This window comes from Martes martes (genome assembly GCF_963455335.1).
Source record: "Martes martes genome assembly, contig: SUPER_18_unloc_1, whole genome shotgun sequence".
NCBI classification, from domain to species: domain Eukaryota; kingdom Metazoa; phylum Chordata; class Mammalia; order Carnivora; family Mustelidae; genus Martes; species Martes martes.
In genome coordinates this window covers 2,372,752-2,392,510 of record NW_027666704.1, presented here as the reverse complement: position 1 = coordinate 2,392,510, position 19,759 = coordinate 2,372,752, and the positions used below count along the sequence as shown (strand labels likewise).

Here is a 19,759-nt window from a genome sequence, read left to right as displayed (position 1 = left end):
CTGTTGATTCTCCAGCAATCGGCCAAGACCATCTTGAGGGGGACAGAGGAAAAGTGTGGGAGCCCCCGAGTAAGGACCCTCTCTGGGAGTCGCCCCCCACTGCTCCTTCGCCTTTCAGAGAACTCTGGAGATGAGAACATGAGTGACGTGACCTTTGACTCTCTCCCTTCTTCCCCGTCTTCGGCCACACCACACAGCCAGAAACTGGACCACCTCCGTGAGTGTTACTTGGATCCCTGGTCATCGTGCTTGGGGTGGGGGGGGCAGGCACCAGAAAGGACACTGCTAAACTGGCTTTCGCTTATGTTAGGAAATCAGATATGTTAACCAAAAAGGGTCCTGGCCCACATGGTTTTACGAGTGAGTTCACTGAATACGTTTTCAAGACACAAGTCATCCGGATGGTATAGAAACAACCCTGATTTTAGAAAACATCGTAACATTTTTCAGTGTCTTTTATGAAACTAGCAAAACCTTTATACCAAAATTTAACAAAACAGCAAAAAAAACCCCACAAACCTACATACCAACTTCACTTATAAATAAATACACAGTACAGAAGTTCTAAATAAGGTATGGACAAAGACTAGTAGTATCCTAAAAGAATACTGTCATGGGGTGCCTGGGTGGCTCAGTGTGTTAAGCCTCTGCCTTTGGCTCAGGTCATGATCCCAGGGTCCTGGGATTGAGCCCCACATCCGGCTCTCTGCTCAGCAGGGAGCCTGCTTCCCTTCCTCTCTCTCTCTGCCTGCCTCTCTGCCTACTTGTGATCTCTGTCAAATAAATAAATAAAATCTTTAAAAAAAAAAAAAAGAATACTGTCATAATCAATAGGGGTTTTGCAGGCATCTGCAAAATTCCAATATTAAGAAATCGCTGAACATCATATGAATAGGTCAGAGGAGGAAAATGGAATCCTTGTTCCCGAAGTTGAAGTGACAGTGGTTGCTGACAATGTGGATGTAGAGTCTGCAGGAAAGAGGGGAGGCAAGGCTGACTCCAGGGTTTTGATCTGAAGAACATCAAGGGTGGTCTGGCCATTTATGCAGCTGGGGGAGGCCACAGAGGAGCAGAAGAGGGAGATTTTAGTGTCAGATGTCAAAGAAGCCTTTTAGACATTTCCACTAGAAGACCTTAGGTATAGCTTGAGGCAGGAGTTTTGGGGTTTTTTGTCTGCTTGTTTCTTTTTTTATTTGACAGAGATCACAAGCAGGCAGAGAGGCAGGCAGAGAGAGAGGGAAGCAGGCTCCCTGCTGAGTAGAGAGCCTGCTGTGGGGCACGATCCCAGGACCCTGAGATCATGACCTGAGCTGAAGGCAGAGGCTTAACCCACTGAGCCATCCAGGTGCCCCATCTTGAGGCAGGAGTTGACAGACTTCTTAGAAGGCCAGAGAGTCAATCTTCTGGACTTTGTGGGACATAATGGTTTTTGCATTAGCAGTGTGAACGTGGCCATGGTACTCAAATGAATAGGTATGGCCTTGTTCCAATGAAGACACTGAATTTTCTATTTCGTGTAATTTTCACATATCTCAAGATACTGTTCTTTTAAATTTTTTCAACCACTTTAAAATAAAAAAAAATCATTCTTAAAAACCACATTAAAAAAGGAAGCAAGTCGGATATGGCTGTGGAAGCTCAGGGCGGGAGAGAGACACTGGGAACGACTGGGAAGGATGTGGTTGGTTTTTCAGCCTTATGAGGCTTCCCCGACCTGTAAGCTACTCCTGGGGCCCCAAATACATGCATGGCTGTTGTACTTTCACACCTGTTCCTCAGAGGCCTGCCGTGGCCCAGGTTCATGTGCTCTAAGCACTTTGCACAACTGTATTTGCATTACAACTTTGAGGAGGCACCGGGGTTAAGCTGCCTGCTCAGAACCCCACAGCTAGCAAGTGGCAGACTCTTGAGTAAGTTTGTTCTTTCTTTGAGAGAGCAGGAGGGAGGGGCAGAGGGAGAGTCCCAAGTAGACTGTGCTAAACGTGGAGCCCAACGAGGGGCTTGATCTCATGACCCTGAGATCACAATATGATTTGAAACCCAAGTCAGTCGCTTAACGGACTGAGCCATCCAGGTACCCCAACTCTGAATAAGTTCTTGAGGAAGAACTGTAGCCTCCAGGTGCTGACAACATTCTTTTCCCATTTTTGTACCTTCTTACAAAATTTTAAAATGAAAAAAAGGCCTAGTGGCAGGTACTTTCTGTTCTAGGCTATAGTTGGTCTTTTAAGCAGTTCTGTTGGTGAAGCCCTTGTATGATCTCTCTTTTCTCTTGCCCAGATTGGCCTGTGTTCAGTGACCTTGACAACATGGCACCCCGAGACCACGACCATCTGGACAACCATCGGGTAGGTTGGGGAAGGCCCAAGGGAGCAGGGCTGGGAGGAATGGACTCCCTCCTAGTCAGGACCAAGGCTGAATCCTCAGACCCAGAGACGGTCAGCCTAGGTCGGCCCCGGGTGCTGCCTGCGGGCACAGAGGAATGCAGATTACCCTCAGCCTCCTGCCGAGGGCGGCCGAGTCCTCTGAGAAGAGCTGGCTCCATCACAGTTTTCGGAGATGGTTAGAGAAAAGGGAATTCCAGTTAGCAACGGTGCAACCTTCTGGTAAATGGCGAGCGAGCTCAGCCCTGGCCTGGTCTGGCCACGTGCGTGTGGACAGCCATCCTGGGAGAGGGAACTGTCCTGCGTTTCAGACGAGTAACTTAGAGCACAGTCTGATGTGATGCTCTCAGGCTGGATAAACAGGACAGGTTTCCAGCAGCCTCGGGCTCATCCGCAGTAGGAAGCTGAAGACATCCCGTTTGCATTCACGCGAACCTATGTTATGGTGTCAGACACTCATAGGAATTTTAAAAATAGACTTTGCAGAGATGTCACCCTTGCACAGACCTCAGGTGCCCTTTAAGCTCCGCCCTGGGATTGCTCCAAAGGTTCAGGTTCACTCTTGACTGCTTTTCAGAGTTTTTGAGGGAAGGAAAAAGTAAGAGTAGCTGACATTATGGAATCATCACTATGGGGAGACACTGTTCTAAGAGCTTGATAGAAACTCTCCTTTAAGCCCCAGCAACCTATGAGGTAGAACCATTTTTTATTCCTTTTTTTTTTTTTTAAGATTTTATTTATTTATTTGATGGAGAGAGAGCACAAGCAGAGGGAGTGGGAGAGAGGGAAACAGGTGCCCTGTTTAAGCAGGGAGCCCAATGCGGGGCTCGATCCCAGGACTCTGGGATCATGACCTGAGCCAAAGGCAGACGCTTAACCAGCTGAGCACCCAGTCACCCCTTTTTGTTTCTTTTGTAGTAGATTTCATTCTAGACTTAGAATAAATTTTAGAATTTCAGAATAACTCAAACATTCTCATGGTTGAAAAAGAAAAGCTACAAAAGATTAGTAAGGTAAAAAACCTGTCTCCCATCTGTCCCGTAGACACCCACTTCTTTTTTTTTTTCTTTTTTTTTAAGATTTTATCTATTTATTTGACAGACAGAGATCACAAGTAGGCAGAGAGGCAGGCAGAGAGAGAGAGAGGAGGAAGCAGGCTCCCCGCTGAGCAGAGAGCCCAACGTGGGGCTCAATCCTAGGACCCTGAGACCATGACCTGAGTCGAAGGCAGAGGCTTTAACCCACTGAGCCACCCAGGCACCCCAGCAGTAATGTTTTAATTTCATTTAAAAATAAAAGATCCAAGGGCACCTGCATGGCTCAGTGATTAAGCGTCTGCCTTCAGCTCAGGCCATGATCCTAGTATCCTGTGATCGAGCCCTGCATCGAGCTCCCTGCTCATTGGGAGGCCTGCTTCTCCCTCTCCCTCTGCCCCTGCTTGTGTTCCCTTTCTTGCTGTGTCTCTCTCTATCAAATAAATAAATCTTAACCAAAAAATAAAAAATAAATAAAAGATCTGAAATAACTAAGGCCTCATGTTAGGAGCTGACAAAGCCAGGCGATGGGTGCATGGGAGCTCATTTTAGTATTCTCTGTTCTTAGTCGCATGTTTTAAATACTTCTTAGTAGAACAAAGAAGGAAACGTGAAAGTATGAGCAGAAGAGGGATGCAGGTGACATGCGGATATGGCTGAAACGGGACACCGGTAGACAAATGACTGAAGTGTTAGAGATTCTGAACTATCTAGAAGAATAAAAAACACATCCGGTTTGGGTAGAGGACTTCACTGTAGTAAATATTGTTCTCAGTGCTACATTTGTGTCCGTGGGTCCTCTCTCATCATCCAGCCTTTGTTTTTCTGCCTGTGAAATGGGTGAGCTGCTGTTAGCACTTGCTATGACACATATTCAGTGGGTGGCCCCTCACTTCATCCCCCTCCTTCGATGTAGGTGCCGTATGAATCCCATGGCTAAGGAAACTGCTGCCCCGTGCCAAGCTGGTGGGTCACAAAGCTCAGACTTGAGCCCAGACAGTCTGGCCCCATAGCCCAAGCTCTCTGCTGCTACTTTGTGCTGCTCCCTTGTCACCCAACCAGCAAGGGCAGAAGGAAAAGAGAGTGTTAACTGAGGTGATAGGACAAAGGAGAAAGAGCAAATGGCTGGGATGTCCAGAAGTCACCACCACTCAGAGGACCACTGAGACCCTAGAATCATCTTCTCTCCATAGGACTCTGAGAACAGCGGAGATAGTGGCTACCCCAGTGAGAAGCGGGGTGAACTGGATGACCCAGAGCCCCGTGAACATGTAAGGAACCCCCAAGGAAATGAGACCAGAGCGTTCTATTGCCTCATTGTCCAGGAGGATGGAAGGGGGGTGGGGGAGACGTGAGTGGTCTTGAGAACATAAATGGATACACGAGATCATTTCAGATCCAGATAAATGCAGGGCAGAAGATAAAACAGGATCCTGTGGACCAGAAAGTTCAGTAAGGGGAATTAGGGTTGAGAATGTTGGACTGCTCTTACGGTAGAGCTGGAACCTCCGGTTGCTGGGTTATAGGTTGGGATGGTGCTGAGTAGGCTCCCCAGCTCCCCACACGGTATTCCTCTGTCTCTCCGGCAGAGGACAGGTTCCCAGGGCCACCCCGCAGCATCCTGGGGCGGGGTGGCTACGGCAGTGTCTTCCACGTAGAGGTTTTGCCGTGTGCCGGAGTGGAGCCTAAGCCTTGACACTAGTCTTGCGGGAACCCTTTGGTCTCAGTTTTCTTACGGCAAGTGAGACTGTCAGGGGAGCTTGGATAAGAGGAAGGAGGTTGTCTTCGTGCTCGTCTGCCACGATCCTGTGCCGTTGAGTCATTTCCATCTGTGCACACAGAGAGGGTGAGGGCAAGGCTGTGGGCACACAGGCACACGGGTCCTGCTTGTTACCCAGCATCCTCTCTGCTTGGCGCACATGAGTTCCAGCTGCCCTCCCTAGGGGACAGTCCTGTCCCTTAGGAGGAGGCCCTCCTGGGAGGAGGGTCCCCTGGATGGGGAGGGGAGGGCTGTCCCCTATGAGGTTTCCCCTGGAGGTGGGGTGGGGGGTGGTTCTTGGGAAGGAGAGCTGCTCCATGGCTCACTCTCCCCTCCTCCTCCCTCAGGGCCACTCAAACGGTAACCGGAGGTACGAGTCAGACGAAGACAGCCTGGGCAGCTCCGGACGGGTAATGCGCCCCAAGGCGTCCCTGTCATGGCTGTGGGCTTCCCTTTTCCAGCCTCTTTCTCCTCTCTCCTGTCACTCCTGCCTGCCCAGGCGCCTCACACACCAGCTGAAGGAAGATTTTGCAAAGAAGCCAGTTGCCTTGGCATATACTTTTTGATCCCCTGACCTGGGCGGGCCCCCGGGGCATCTGTGGAGAGGAATAGAGAGGAGTAGACCAGCCCGTCCTGGAGGGTGGGTTATAAGGACCACAGCTCACACGTCAAAGTCATGCCCGTGTGACGTCAAAGCATTAGATAATTTACTTCTTGCAACCACCCAGCGAGGCAGGCTGACGTTATTCATCCCCATTTTACATAGGAGAAAACTGAGATCTTATCCAGCTTTCCCCAAGTTAGCCAGTGAGTGTCTCTACACAGATCACTTACACCGCGCGGTATTTACTGCCTGGACAAGGTCTCAGCACGGTGTGGAGCAGGGGGTTCAGCCGTGGTGCTGTGGGCAATCCGGGCGGGCCCTTCTTTGTCACGGGGGTGCTGTGTGCACTGCATGGTGTTCATTGCACACGGACACGCAGCTGCCTGGCTCTGTCCTGCGCAGACCTTTGGAAGAGAGTGTCTAGCTGGGAGCGTGATGTGTTTCCAAATCCATTCCCCAGAGCATCGTGTGAATGCACGGAGGCAAGTGGAGTGGATTTGTGGCAGGGTCTGAAGTCAGACTTTTCTGGTGCGTTGTATGGGTCACAGGCCAGCGGGGCAGCTTAGGGTCCAACCTCCCCAACCAAACCCTGCTTGATAAATGAAGGGGAGGTGCTTTGAACGGCTGCAGTATGTCTGCTGGCCTTTGTGCTGTGATATTCCCTCAGCGCCCATAAATTGGCAGGATTTGAGGGATTAGAAATGGAGCCGTGTTTGTCCAAGAAAATTTGATACCTTAAGGGTTTGCTCCCTTGCCTCTTGCCAGCCAGGCTCGTGCGGGAGGAGCAGCCGGCGGCTGGGGACGGCCCCTGCGTCCCCGCCCCTCATTCCCTGACCTGTAAACCTCCCGCCCTATTCTCTCCTGCAGGTCTGCGTGGACAAGTGGAATCTCCTTAACCCCTCCCGCCTCCACCTGCCGAGGCCTTCCGCCGTGGCCCTGGAAGTGCAGAGGCTTAATGCTCTGGACCTTGAGAAGAAAATCGGGAAGTCCATTCTGGGGAAGGTACCAGCGATGCCCGTCTCGGAGCCCTCTTGCCACTGAGCCAGAGCCCAGCCCATGCTTCTGCCCCGCTAATCGCTTCCTCCCGCGGGCTGGCTGGGCGGCCCCGGGGTGCAGCTGCCCAGGCAGCCGGGCCAACACCCAAGTCTGTGCGGCAGGTGCATCTGGCCATGGCGCGCTACCATGAGGGCGGGCGCTTCTGCGAGAAGGACGAGGAGTGGGACCGCGAGTCAGCCGTCTTCCACCTGGAGCACGCAGCCGACCTGGGCGAGCTGGAGGCCATTGTGGGTCTGGGGCTCATGTGCTGCCAGCTGCCCCACCACATCCTGGCCGATGTCTCTCTGAAGGTGGGGGTGCCAGGGACCCAGCCCTGGGCGGGGGGTGGCGGGGTGCTCGGTCATCATCCTCCCCACCCTGCAGGTCTGTGCGTGCCCCAGAAACTTCCCGAGCACCAGTTTGGGGCCAGGCAAAGCCGGTTAGCTGGAACTGGTGGGATTGGGCTCTGCCCAGGTGCAAGGTGACAGTTTCTAGGCAGTTAGGACCCGGTGTGAAAGGAGAAGCAGACGATATTGGGGGGAAGCAGGTGGAGAAGGGCCCCCGAGTGGGTGTCGCGGGGTCAGTGGAGGCTTCCTGGTAGCAGGTTTCTAGCTGTGTCCCCGGCAGTGAGAACAGAGCCTGACACACAGAACGTTCTCCGTGTACACTTGCAGAACAGATGAATAAGGTGACCTCTGAGTTAGACCTAAAAGCTGAGTGGGTGTCCACCAGGCAGGGGGAGCAGAAGTGACAGACAGGACAGTCAGACATGAGCAACTTCTTTGCTGAATCAGATCATAGTTTTAAATACTAATAGTTTGAATACTAATAGTTTAAATAGTTTAAATAAAACTAATACTTTAAATACTATTTAAAGCATAGTTTTAAATAGTCTCCATGTCATGATTACAGACGTGACACGCTTTTAAGTTTTATGTGCATTATCAATATTTTCTCCATCCCTTCCTTTTCATCAAAAAGAACAATCAGACTCTGATCTGTGGAGGGGTGCCTGGCTCATCGGTGGAGCGTGTGACACTTGATCTTGGGGTTGTGAGTTTGAACCCCATGTTGGGTATAGAGATTACTTTGAAATAAAATCTTTTTTTTTTTAAAGATTTTATTTATTTATTTGACAGAGATCACAAGTAGCCGAGAGAGAGGGGGAAGCCAGCTCCCCACTGAGCAGAGAGCCCGATGCAGGGCTCTATCCCAGGACCCTGAGATCATGACCTGAGCTGAAGGCAGAGGCTTTAACCCACTGAGCCACCCAGGCGCCCCTGAAATAAAATCTTTAAGTGGTGCCTGAGTGGCTCAGTTCGTTATGCATCTGAGTAAGTGGTTAAGCATTGATTTCAGCTCAGGTCACGATCTCAGGCTTGGTGGATGGAGGCCCGCTGTTGGTTCTGTACTAGGTGTGGAGCCTGCTTAAGATTCCCTCCTTCTCCTGCTGCCCGTCCCCCGCTCTCCCTTTCTAAAATAAATGAGTACATAAATAAAATCTTTCAAGGAAGAGAGTTCCTGATAATTCCAGTCGGCTGTCACGAGAGCATAGAGCTGGCTCTAACATACAGCTGTCTTTGGCCTGTTTCCCCAGCGTCTGCCTCCGAGCCTGGCACAGAGCAGACACTCAGAAAGATCTGAGGCCCAAATAAAGTGACCTCAGCCCAGAATGAGTGGTGAGCGGCTAGTACCGGGGGATGTCTCCCGTGACCTCGGGCTGTTGACACACACCACACGCTGGCAACCTTGTAGAAGGATTGAGAAGCCATTTCAGTTTCCCCGTCGGTAGGCATCCCGACGGCCTGTCTCTGGTGGGCAAAGCTGGCAGCTTCCCCTAGCAGAAGTGGGGTTGGATAGAGCTTTGCGGTTAGGACTGGGAAGGCAGGCAGGAAGTGAGCTGTGTCCCAGCAGACTTATGGCTTAGCAAGTGAAACGACGAGCATGAGCCCTGAGATGCTGCTGTGTGTTCTCGAAAGCCCATCACCCACTTTATCCAGTGCCCCCTTCTTTGGAACTTTTTTATTGTTGTTTTCTTGCTGAGACATTCATTTGTTCGATACTTGCTTTTTGAGTCTCCTATGCTTGGCACTGCCCTAGGTTCCCGCTCTCATGGAGCAAACTTTTCAGGTGGGGAAGGATGTAGTACAGACCATAGTTAACAAATAAAATCTTTCCAAAGAATTAAAAATAACTAGCCTTTATTGAGCACTTCCTGTGCCGGGCATTGTTCTAATACGCTGGGGAAAAAAATAGGACAGAGAATGTGACAGAGTGGCTGGATAGACCTCTCGTGTTAGGGCACAGGTTCTGGCTACAGGGGAGGCAAAGAAATGTAGTCTTTAGCTGGTCAGCCATGTGCTGGCGAAAGTATGGCGGGGGAGGCTGGATATGGGGACCGCGGGTGGTCTTCTTGAAGCCCCAAGGTTGAGAAGGGCCTCGTGAGCTGATACGAGGGTTTGGGATTTGTCTCTGAGTGAGGTGAGAAGCCATAGAGCAGCTTTTGATACAGTACTATGACCTTGACTTGGCCTTTAAAAGCATCTTGGGGGAGGGGCGCCTGGGTGGCTCAGTGGGTTAAAGCCTCTGCCTTCAACTCAGGTCATGATCCCAGAGTCCTGGGATCGAGCCCTGAGCCCCGCATCGGGCTCTCTGCTCACCAGGGAGCCTGCTTCCTCTTCTCTCTCTCTGCCAGCCTCTCTGCCTATTTGTGATCTCTGTCTGTCAAATAAATAAAATCTTAAAAAAAAAAATCTTTAAAAAAAGCGTCTTGGGGGAGTCTCATGGAAGCAGGTGGGAATGGGCAGTGTTGGTGGGACTGTAACGTAGGGCAGCCACACTGGGAAGCAGTTGGGCAGCGCCTCCGAAGTCTAGGCTTAGAGTTACATGTGACCCAGCAGTTCCCCTCCGAAGTATCTTCCCAAGAAAATAAAAACACACATCTGCGTGACAGACACTTGTAACAGATGTGCATAGCCGCATTCTTCACAGTAGCCAAAAGGTTTAAACAAACCAGACACCCACCAACTGATGAATAAAATGTGGTATATCCATACAGTGGACCGTTAACATTTGGCCGTAAAAAGAACAAAGCAGGGGCGCCTGGGTGGCTCAGTGGGTTAAAGCCTCTGCTTTCGGCTCGGGTCATGGTCTCAGGGTCTCAGGGTCTCAGGGTCTTGGGATCGAGCCCCGCATCAGGCTCTCTGCTCAGCAGGGAGCCTGCTTCCTCCACTCTCTCTGCCTGCCTCTCTGCCTACTTGTGATCTCTGTCTGTCAAATAAATAAATAAAAATCTTAAAAAAAAAAAAAAGAACAAAGCACTGATACATTAAAAGCTTTATGCTAAGGTAAAGAAGCGAGTCACAGTAGACCAGGTAATGCGTGATTGCATTTATACAAAGTATCCGGAATAGAGAACTTTCTAGAGACAGAAAATGTGCTAGTGGTTACTTAGGCCTGGGTGAGATGGGGCATTTGAGAGGTGACGGTGGAGGCATTTGGTGTTTTGGTTTCTTCTTGGGCTGATGAAAATATTCTGAAATTGATAATGGTGGTAGTTGCACATTCTGTGAATATACTAAAACCCACTGAATTGTGGGTTTAAATGGATGAATTGTACGGTATGCGAATTACATCTCCATAAAGCCGTTAAAAACTTTTAAAGTTAAAAAATAAATACATAGGGCGCCTGGCTGGCTCAGTTGGTTAGGCAACTGCCTTCAGCACAGGTCATGATCCTGGAGTCCCGGGATCAAGTCCCGCATTGGGCTCGCAGCTCCACGGGGAGTCTGCTTCTCCCTCTGACTTTCTCCCCTCTCATGCTCTCTCTCGCTGTCTCTCTCTAAAATAAATAAATACAATCTTTAAAAAATAAATACATATACATAAAAATAAAAATTTTCTACATAATGGAAGCAGGGAGCCCTACTGGAGAGAGGAGAGCATGTGGTTCTCTAGAGGAGAGTGGGCCAAGCAGGGGCGCCTGGGTGGCTCAGTCGGTTTAACATCTGCCTTCAGCTCAGGTCATGATCTCATGAGATCGAGTCCTGCATCACGTTCCCCACTCAGTAGGGAACCTGCTTCTCGCTCTTGCTCTCTCTCTAAAATAAAATAAAATAGAGTGGGCTAAGCTCCCATTCTACCTTGCCTTATCTCTGTCTCTCTCCACCCCCGCCTTGGGTTTGTATTAACAGGATACAGAAGAGAATAAAACCAAAGGATTCGAATACTTACTGAAGGCGGCTGAAGCTGGCGACAGACAGTCCATGATCCTGGTGGCTCGGGCTTTTGACACGGGCCAGAACCTCAGCCCAGACAGGTACTGTGGCTGTCGCTCAGGTAGTGCTGGTGGGATCTTGGGCTGCAGGTGGGGGCTTCCCCTCAGTATCAGCACAGACCTAGGTTCTGGGCTTGGCTCCCCCATTCCCAGTCTCTTGCTGGGGTAAGTCATTTCTCCTCCCTGATCTCAGCCTCTTCCTGGTATGAACTGGGAATAATTAAAGAACCTGTATCCCAGGGTGGTTGTGGGAGGGTTAATTGAGAGATGCCTGTAATTCCCAATGTGCATGGCAGATAGCAGGAGATAAATGACGGACCTCTTAGTCATTGTGCGAAGAAAGGATTTGCTTTTGCACTAGAATAGTTGTCCCTAGATGATAGGATTAAGGGTGGTTATAGTTTCCTCTTTCTACTTTTATTTTTATTTATTATTTTTTAATTTTTTTAAAGAATACTTTTATTTATTTTTATTTATTCTTTATTATTTTTTGGAGAAAGGGGGGGGCAGAGGGAAAGGGAAGGAGACTCTCGGACTCCCTGCTGAGCATGGTGCCCAATGCAGGGCTTGACCCCACAAGCCCTGCGATCGTGACCTGAGCTGAAACCAAGAGTAGTCGCTTAACAGATCAAGCCACCCAGGCGTCCCTCTACTTTTATTTTTATTTTTCACTTCGGAGAGAGAGAGGAAAGGAAGGAAGCTCTGGCTGTGGGTGATTCAGGCGTTGTGTGAGTTTCCAGAGTGGCTCTAAGTCCCCAGGAGGCTACGACTCCGGGGGTGCCGGCACATTTCCAGTTGTGCCCTCAGGCCTAGGGGTCAAGACTGGTTTCTGCAGTGGGAGGAAAAAAGGGTGGCCCAGCTTTACCTCATCTCCTTGGCTTAGCCAGTGGGAAGTCCCAGTCGTTCCAACAGTGGAGATCATTTAGAGGAATTGAACTGGTCAAGGGACCCATTGCCCAGCCCTGTGGCTCCCTCTGGATCACAGCCACCCCTGCTGTCCTCAGGAGCCCGTGGCTTTCTGGACGGGAGCAGGGCAGGCATGTCCATTGTCAACTCCTACAGGGTTGGAGCAGTCTGGAACCTCCCCTCTCTTTGGGTCAAGGTCTCATCTCCCTTCCCCGCATCAGGACTGTAGCCGTGTCATATGCAGCTCTCGGTGTCTAAAATGTCTTGATACGTAGCATCCTTCCTGTTCTATGTATCCCACAGCCCCAAAACTGACCAGATAGCTACGGTGTGACAATAATGCCCCTTTTTAGTTGGACCGCAGCTTCATGTCTGTGATTTTATCCCATTGAGAGTAAGGATCATGTCCCCTGCCTCTCTGTAATCCCAGTGCTTATCACGGGGCCTGGCTTAGTAGTTGAGTGAGTGAACCAGCACCTCTCTCGGACTCAGAGCGGGTCTTCTGAGCCCCGTTGTGTGGGTGACTCAACTAGGTCTGAGAAGGGAAGGGACTTGCCCGTGGTCACCTAGCTAGCAAGTGACAGAGCCAAATCTTGGGTTTTCTCCCTCCAGTGTACTGTGCACCAGCCGGCTTCTCAGTGGACTCAGAGCTCCACTGGTATGGAGAGGAGGTGAACAAAAAAGACATGCTGTGATTACGTCAGGTCCAATGCCAACATGTATGGTGCCCACTGAGTGCAGGGAGGGGAGCCTGGCATAGGTGGGAGGGGCTGGAGGTGGGCATTGCAGATTTGTCTCTGAGGTCCTTAGGAAGACTTCCCTCTGTGTGTTTTCTCCTCATGCCTTTTGTTTACTTTTTATTCAAGATGATAGTGTTTTGTTTTGTTTTTGACTTGTTAAGAACTTTTTTTTTTAGATTTTATTTATTTATTTATTTGAGAGAGAGAGAGAGAGAGAGCGTGCGCACAAGCAGGGGGAGCAGCAGAGGGAGAGGGAGAGAGAGAAACAGACTCTCCATTGAGCAGGGAGCCCGATGCGGGGCTCGATCCCAGGACCCAGAGATCATGACCTGAGCCCAAGGCAGACGCTTAATTGATGAGCCACCCAGGCTCCCCTGTTAAGAATTTTTTAATTTAAAGCTATCAATTCTTAGGCATATGCTTCTCTTTAAAAAGAAAAAAAAAATGTTTTTCAGGGCTGGTTGCCATCCCTGTGGGGGGAGGGGGGCCACATTTCCACTTGTTGGCCATTGTTACTGGGTTTGGGGCAACTGGTTTTTAATATTCGTATAGTTAAATCTATCACAATTTTCTTTTATAGCTTCTGCTATAGTCATTTTCTTATTCTTCTTCCTCATTCCAAGCAGTTCCAGCCTCTTCCATTCAGGGAGCGTTAATTAAGGGCCAGCTCTGGGTAAGGCAGGGCCCCATGTAGGCCCAAATTTGCATTTCTGTGGTTTCAACCTTCTCAGAAGTTACCACTTAACACGGGAAAGAAAAGTCCTTGGAAATCCTGAGGCAGGGTGGGCACCCTGACCACTCGGGGTAGAGTGGGGTGGGGCAGGGGTTGGGCAGAGATTAGGTCCTTTCTCCTCTTTCCCGTGTAATGCATTTGGGGCTGTTCTGCTTTGCACTTCTAGACCAGGAAGGGTCAAAGCTGAAAAGAGTGAGATCACATAGTATGGTGGCTTCCAGTCCACTGTTAAAACCATAGTTTGTCAGGTATGTCACTGATCATTTTCAGATGATTTGCCCTTTCTGTAAAATAAAATGAAATCAGTGTTCTCTCCTGAGCCCCATCCCAGCCAGCCACGTGGCTACCTTTATTCCTTCGGCCTCCTTGAGGGAGGTTGAGCTATTTGCCAGGCCCCGAGAATGCAGCAGTGGACAAAACAAAGTTCCAGTCTTCTTGGAGCTTATGTTCTAGCCAGCAGAAACCATGATAAACGAGTGAGTAGGTAAACAGGAGAATTGCAGATTGGGGTGGTTGTAGGAAATGAGGTGTTTGGGCATGATGCTTCCAAAGAGGTGACATAGGAGCCGAGGTTGGGGGGATGGGGAGTCAGGTATGGAAAGGCGGAGAATGAACATTCCAAGCGGAGGGAGCAGCAGGTGCAAAGGCCAAGGGGCAGACGGGGTCTGGCATGTTCAGGGAAGAGAAGGGGGCCCAGCCAGTCTGGCGTTGAGGAAGGTTAGTGGGAGTGAAGATGGGGGTGGCCCCAGGTGAGGTGTGAGGTAGGGCCTCAGAGGAGAAGCCAGCAAGGCACTGGAGCTGTGGCTCCTGGAACATTTCATGAGACCCACAGACTTTCTTATCTGCATCTCTCTTTGCTCTTTCCTGATGTGCTATAAATAGTTACTCACATGCTTAGTTAGTACACTCCAAGAAAAAGAGCCCGCTGCCCTGTTTGCTCAGTATTTCATGTTGTTCAGATGTGGGTGGAACATGTCTGCCCTCGGTGGCTTGGCCATTCTTATGCTATGGTAGGAGAAAGAGTTGAGGGTAGAGGGGCAGAACCAGAGAGAAGCCCGCTTTTCTGGGGAGAGCCCCGGATTGTGCTGGAGGAGAGCCAGAGCTGGCCAGCACCGACAGAGGCCTTGGCAAAGGGTCCCCCACCCACCTCTTCTCCTACTTGAGTCATAGGGCAGATTGGCTGGTGTCCCAGCCACTGCTAATGCTAGCCCAGAGTGTGACTTTGTACAAACTAGAAAAACAACCCCCCTCCTCAAGATACTCTACACATCTGTTGGAAAACTGTGTAATACACCAATCTTGCTAGGGAAAGCTACTTGACTGGTGTCTTAATATGTAAATCTGCAGTATGAATGACAGCCCGTAGATGTGGTAGCACTGGGCACTAGGGGTCATGAATCATAGGTGGTGGCCCTGATTTGCCCCTCCTGCTGATGGACCTCCTCCCTCTTGCCCGTTGCCATGGTAACTTCTTCTAACTTTTCCTTTCCATGTCCTGGAAGGTGCCAGGACTGGCCGGAGGCTCTGCACTGGTACAACACTGCCCTGGAGATGACGGACTGTGACGAGGGTGGTGAGTACGACGGGATGCAGGATGAGCCTCGGTACACGCTGCTGGCCAGGGAGGCGGAGATGCTGTTCACTGGCGGCTGTGGGCTTGAAAAGGACCCACAGAGATCAGGTAGGGCCTGACTGAGCTGCCCCTGGTGGGGTGGGGGTGGGGGGGAATGAGCTGGGCCGGGAGGGACATAATTCCTGCCTCAGTGGGAATTACAGCAAGACACAAGACTGAGTCTCTTCTTTCATTGGAGAGGAGAGAGATTCCTACCGCTTTGTGGAGCTGGTATGCAGATGAACACTTTTGTTTTAATGGTTACATATTAGGAGTTTGATATTTCTGCAGTTTTAAAAGTTGAACTGACACTTTTATTACATAAAATTCACCATTTTTAAGTGTATGGTTCAGTGGCTTTCAGTATATTTGTCATGTGGTGCAGCCATTACCACTATCTAATTTCAGAACATTTCTATCACCTGTTAGTGGGGATTCCCGTTTCCCCTCCCCCCATCCCTGGCAGCCACCAACTTACTGCCTGTCTGTATGGACTTACCTAGATGTTTCATATAAATGGGATCATACCATATGTGGTCTTTTGTATCTGGCTTCTTTCACTCAGCATCATGTTTTCAGGGTTCACCCATACTGTAACATGTATCTGTACGTCATTCCTTTTTATTACCAAATGATATCCCAGCATACAGATATAGCGTGTTTTATTTATCCACTCATCTGCTGATCTGCACGTTATATATATATTTTTTTCTGTTACATAATAAACATACTGACCTCCTGATTCCATAGGACGAGCCTAAATTTAAAAGTTTGAAAGTTTAAAAAAAAAAAAACTAAGCAAATAATAATAATGCAATTCTATAATCCTTATGTGAAATTTCTAAATCCAGAAAAACTCAGAAAACCAAGTGTTTTTATACATGTTGCACAAATTTTCTTGGAAGTAAAACCTCTCCTGGTTTTACTGACACGATGCTGTTCATAATCTTTATTTCTTCTACTTTATTTCTTGCCTTTCCATGCATTCTTCCCAGTTAGTCTTGTCAAAATCCCCAGCCTGATTCTAATTGGCTCAAATTGAACCCGACCCACCTACCCCTACACCAATCACTGAGCTCATGGAGATGGCTTACTCTGATTGGCTCTGGATGTCTGATTGGCTATGCAGAAGTCCGTAAGGTCTGGTGGGAGTCCGAAGGGTGCTCTGATTGGCCAGGCTTGAATCACGTGCCCACGCAGGGTCTGTGCGCCGTAAAGGGATGAGGAGTAGTTGAGGATGGCTGTTCCCAGGGAGGGGTCGGGGACAGGGGAACTGGCGAAAACAAGAGGCGGTTCACCTCTTCGTGCCCCACTTTGCTCTTTTTCAGGCGACTTGTACACGCAGGCAGCCGAGGCAGCGATGGAAGCCATGAAGGGCCGGCTGGCCAACCAGTACTACCAGAAGGCGGAGGAGGCCTGGGCGCAGATGGAGGAGTAGCTTTCCAGGAAAACCTCGGCCAGCCGGTCCCAAGCAGAAGCGCTAAGACAGGAGGAAAAAAAGACTTGCTTAGGGGGTGTTTGGAGGGGAGGTGCAAGTATTTTTAGTGTGTTGTAAATCAACTTTTGTATTTCGTTGTCTGACTCTTGAAAATGTCTTTGCTATTAGCGAAGACACTACAGCTGCCCCCTAGGGCAGCATCTTGGGGAGCGGGGGTTGAAAAAGCCCCCCCCCTTTTTTTTTTATGAGATATAAGAAAGTGCTTTTCTGCCATGGGTTAAAAATAGGGCTTTGGGCTTTGCTCGCCAGCGTTTTCAGGCTGTACTGAAATGAAATATCAGGCCCACAGAACTTGTTTCCTGAGCTGTGATGGGGAGGGCAGAGCTGCACCGTAGCTTTCCATGGGGTGTGGATTATCATGACGTAGTGCAGAGCCCTACCTCTCAGAGCACTTGGGAGCACGCATGGCATCCTTCTGCGGATGTGCAATGGCACAGTACCCAGGCCCCCTACCGCTCTTGGCAAAGGCCTACACGCTGATAGTTTGCTAATCTCCTCATTTAATTTTCTTCCCAAATGCAACTGATTTTCTGGAATACAGCCAAATTCCATCTTTCAGCATGCTTTTTACAGTGGGCTTTATAAAGCAGGTTTGATTTTTTTGTATGCACACATTTACTACCTCTAACTTATCCAGCTAGTGTGGAAGTGGGTGCGCCTCAAATCTTTAACGTGTTTAAGGACAGCTGTTTGGAATTGGAGCCTTTCCTCCAAGCACACATACATACTTCACATCTCAGTGGCAGCATCCACAGTGTTTAACCCAAGTATCTCTGTATAGTGTTCCTCTGTGGTTTCTTAGCATCTGACATTCTGACGTTCCTCTGTAGGCTCTGTTCCCCAGCCCCCGTCCTTGCCGTTTTCTGCTTAAAGCTGCGCTGATTCTCTTGTAAATTGCAGCAGGACGATTTCAGCAGCAGCCCCTTGAGATTTGTCTAAGATGTTTGAGGATGAGAGGGCAAGAACTATAAACACTCATTAGTTCCAGTAGTTTCCCCAGGGCCAGGCTGTGGCTCTGTATTTAATGAGCTTTCCCTTGAAAAGGATTAAGATTTAATATCAGTATGATTTCAGCGGGGGTGTCAAGGCAAAGCGAACACACTGCTTTGATCAAGCCCAAGTGCTGAAGCGGCTTCTCTCTCTGTGCTTAAAAATGAAAACAAAACAAAATGAAAGCAGGACGTGACATACAGACCGTTCTTATCTGTCCATTAAAACAGCTCTTTCAACACATTACTGTTAAGTGCTGTGGAGTCGTGAACCTGTGCCAGCATTTGAACCTTTAGTTCCAAAGTTCAGAGCGTGCACTAGGGGAAAAAAAAATCAAGCAGGCTCAGAATTACCCTTGAAAAAAATCCTTTAGAACATCTGTAAATTACAGTTTCCCTCATTTTTGTGTATGGATTGACCACAACCAGCTTCCTTTCCAAGTGGGGACTGATCACCCCTTTTTCATTTGCACCCCATCAAGGGGGTTGGCTTACGTTAGGTTTTTCGTTTGTGTGTTTAAACCAGTGCATACAGTTAGTTAAATTGCATACGGTAAATGTAAGTGAGAAGCAGCTTGATTGTGACTTAACTTCTTACCTTCTGTAAAGGGCCATGTAGTAAATATCATAGGCTTTGTAGGACCTAGGGTCTCTGTTGTAACTACTCAGCCCTGCTGTTGTAGTGAAGAAACACCCAGGAACAGTACATAAATGAAAAACTTTTCTTACCAAAACAGCCTGCCTAGGCAGTGGTTTGCCCACTCGGCTCTAAGCCTTATGCCCGGAAGTCAAAAGTGATACCAGTTTTTCAGCTTCCAGGGCTCAAAAACACAGTGTTTTGGCAGAGGAAGCCCTTAGAGATAAATGTGTGAGCAAACGGGGAGCCAGCCCTAGTCACAGCACCTGATCCATGGCTATGTGTCTTCCTCCCAGTTAATGATTTGTTGTCCCAATTGGCTTACAGTGTCATTCCTCCAGTTCCAACCCACGCACCTCCACACCCTTAACTCAGCCACTTCCCTTCCAGGAGGCTGGGATGGCCTGAATAGAGAGCTTAGCAAATGCTTATTGAAGACCAGTGAGAGTCAAATGATCTGCATGATGCCCAGATTGATCTGAGCCAGTAGAAGAGCTTATCCCACCTTCAAAACCTAGTTTTATGCCTGCTAAAGCTGGTGAGGGCATTCCCCTCCCACCCCCACAGATTCTGGGCATGCAGAAACAAAAGACAACCCCAGGACATTCCAGGCCAATGGGAAAGACATCAGAGACCATCTTTAAGGGCAAGAACAGGTTCAGGAGATCAGCAAAGTCTGGATATGTCCTGTATCTTCCATCATAGATGGAGAAACCAAGGTTTTGAAAGATAAATTCTCACAGTGACCCTGCTGGTTAGCAGCTAGCTACAGCTAGGATTTGAAAGCTGCTGTTACTTAGAGGATCCTGGGAATAAAATTTAAAATTAGATTAGAGTGTAATGTCCCTTTCAGGTTTGCTGTAGGTTTTTTTTTGTTTGTTTGTTTGTTTGTTTTAAAGCAGACTTTATGGATGTAAGAAGGGAAAAAATCCTAAACCCCTGGGCATCTGAAAACTGCCCCCCTCTGCCCTCCCCTGAGGCACTGTGGGGATTCATCATCAAATGCAAACTTGGGGAACCAAGCCAGGTAAAGTGCCCTCCTTGCTATCTTAATGACTTCCTTTCATCCCAGCACATTTGTCTGTGGTACTGGACATACTTTACAAATGGACACATGTTTACAAAGGCATATGCAGCTTGTGTGGGGGGAAAGGAAACAAAATATGCATTTTCTCTGCATGGATTTGTGCCTGTTACTCCTATTTCTACTCTCAAGGTAACCATTTAACCTAGACAAGGTGGACCCTGGGTGGGGCCCAGGGGAGTGGCCTGTGTTACAAATTTATTTTTGCATATGTATTCAGTTCCATATGGTCTTTTCAAATAAAGTGGTTTCTTTGTTTTCCCTTTCGAATTCAAATGTCTCCTAGTAACAAGGGCCGACTGGATGAAGTAGCTGTGATGGGGGGGTGTGGGGAGACAGGCCCCATCTGAAAGGATTAGCTGGGATTCAGCTCCAAGTGATTGTCCCCACGGGAAGTGTGTGGGCACCATGTCGCCCCATTTTCCAGTCTTTCAAGAGCTGCTGAAATTGGATTTGTGAATGCAGGTT

At 49.0% G+C, this 19,759-nt stretch overlaps 1 protein-coding gene across 1 annotated transcript in view; it reads left to right on the top strand.

Moving 5' to 3' along the window:
* The window catches only part of EEF2K (eukaryotic elongation factor 2 kinase), a 61,956-nt gene extending 42,399 nt beyond the window's left edge, over positions 1-19,557 (top strand). The window contains exons 10-18 of the mRNA XM_080831718.1: positions 16-217; positions 2,281-2,348; positions 4,612-4,689; positions 5,525-5,587; positions 6,649-6,783; positions 6,939-7,127; positions 11,010-11,134; positions 14,974-15,152; positions 16,412-19,557. Of these exons, the coding sequence (XP_080687844.1) occupies positions 16-217; positions 2,281-2,348; positions 4,612-4,689; positions 5,525-5,587; positions 6,649-6,783; positions 6,939-7,127; positions 11,010-11,134; positions 14,974-15,152; positions 16,412-16,521 (1,149 nt within the window). The 3' untranslated portion in view covers positions 16,522-19,557. The remainder of the gene's footprint in view (positions 1-15; positions 218-2,280; positions 2,349-4,611; positions 4,690-5,524; positions 5,588-6,648; positions 6,784-6,938; positions 7,128-11,009; positions 11,135-14,973; positions 15,153-16,411) is intronic.
* Positions 19,558-19,759: the final 202 nt, after the last annotated feature.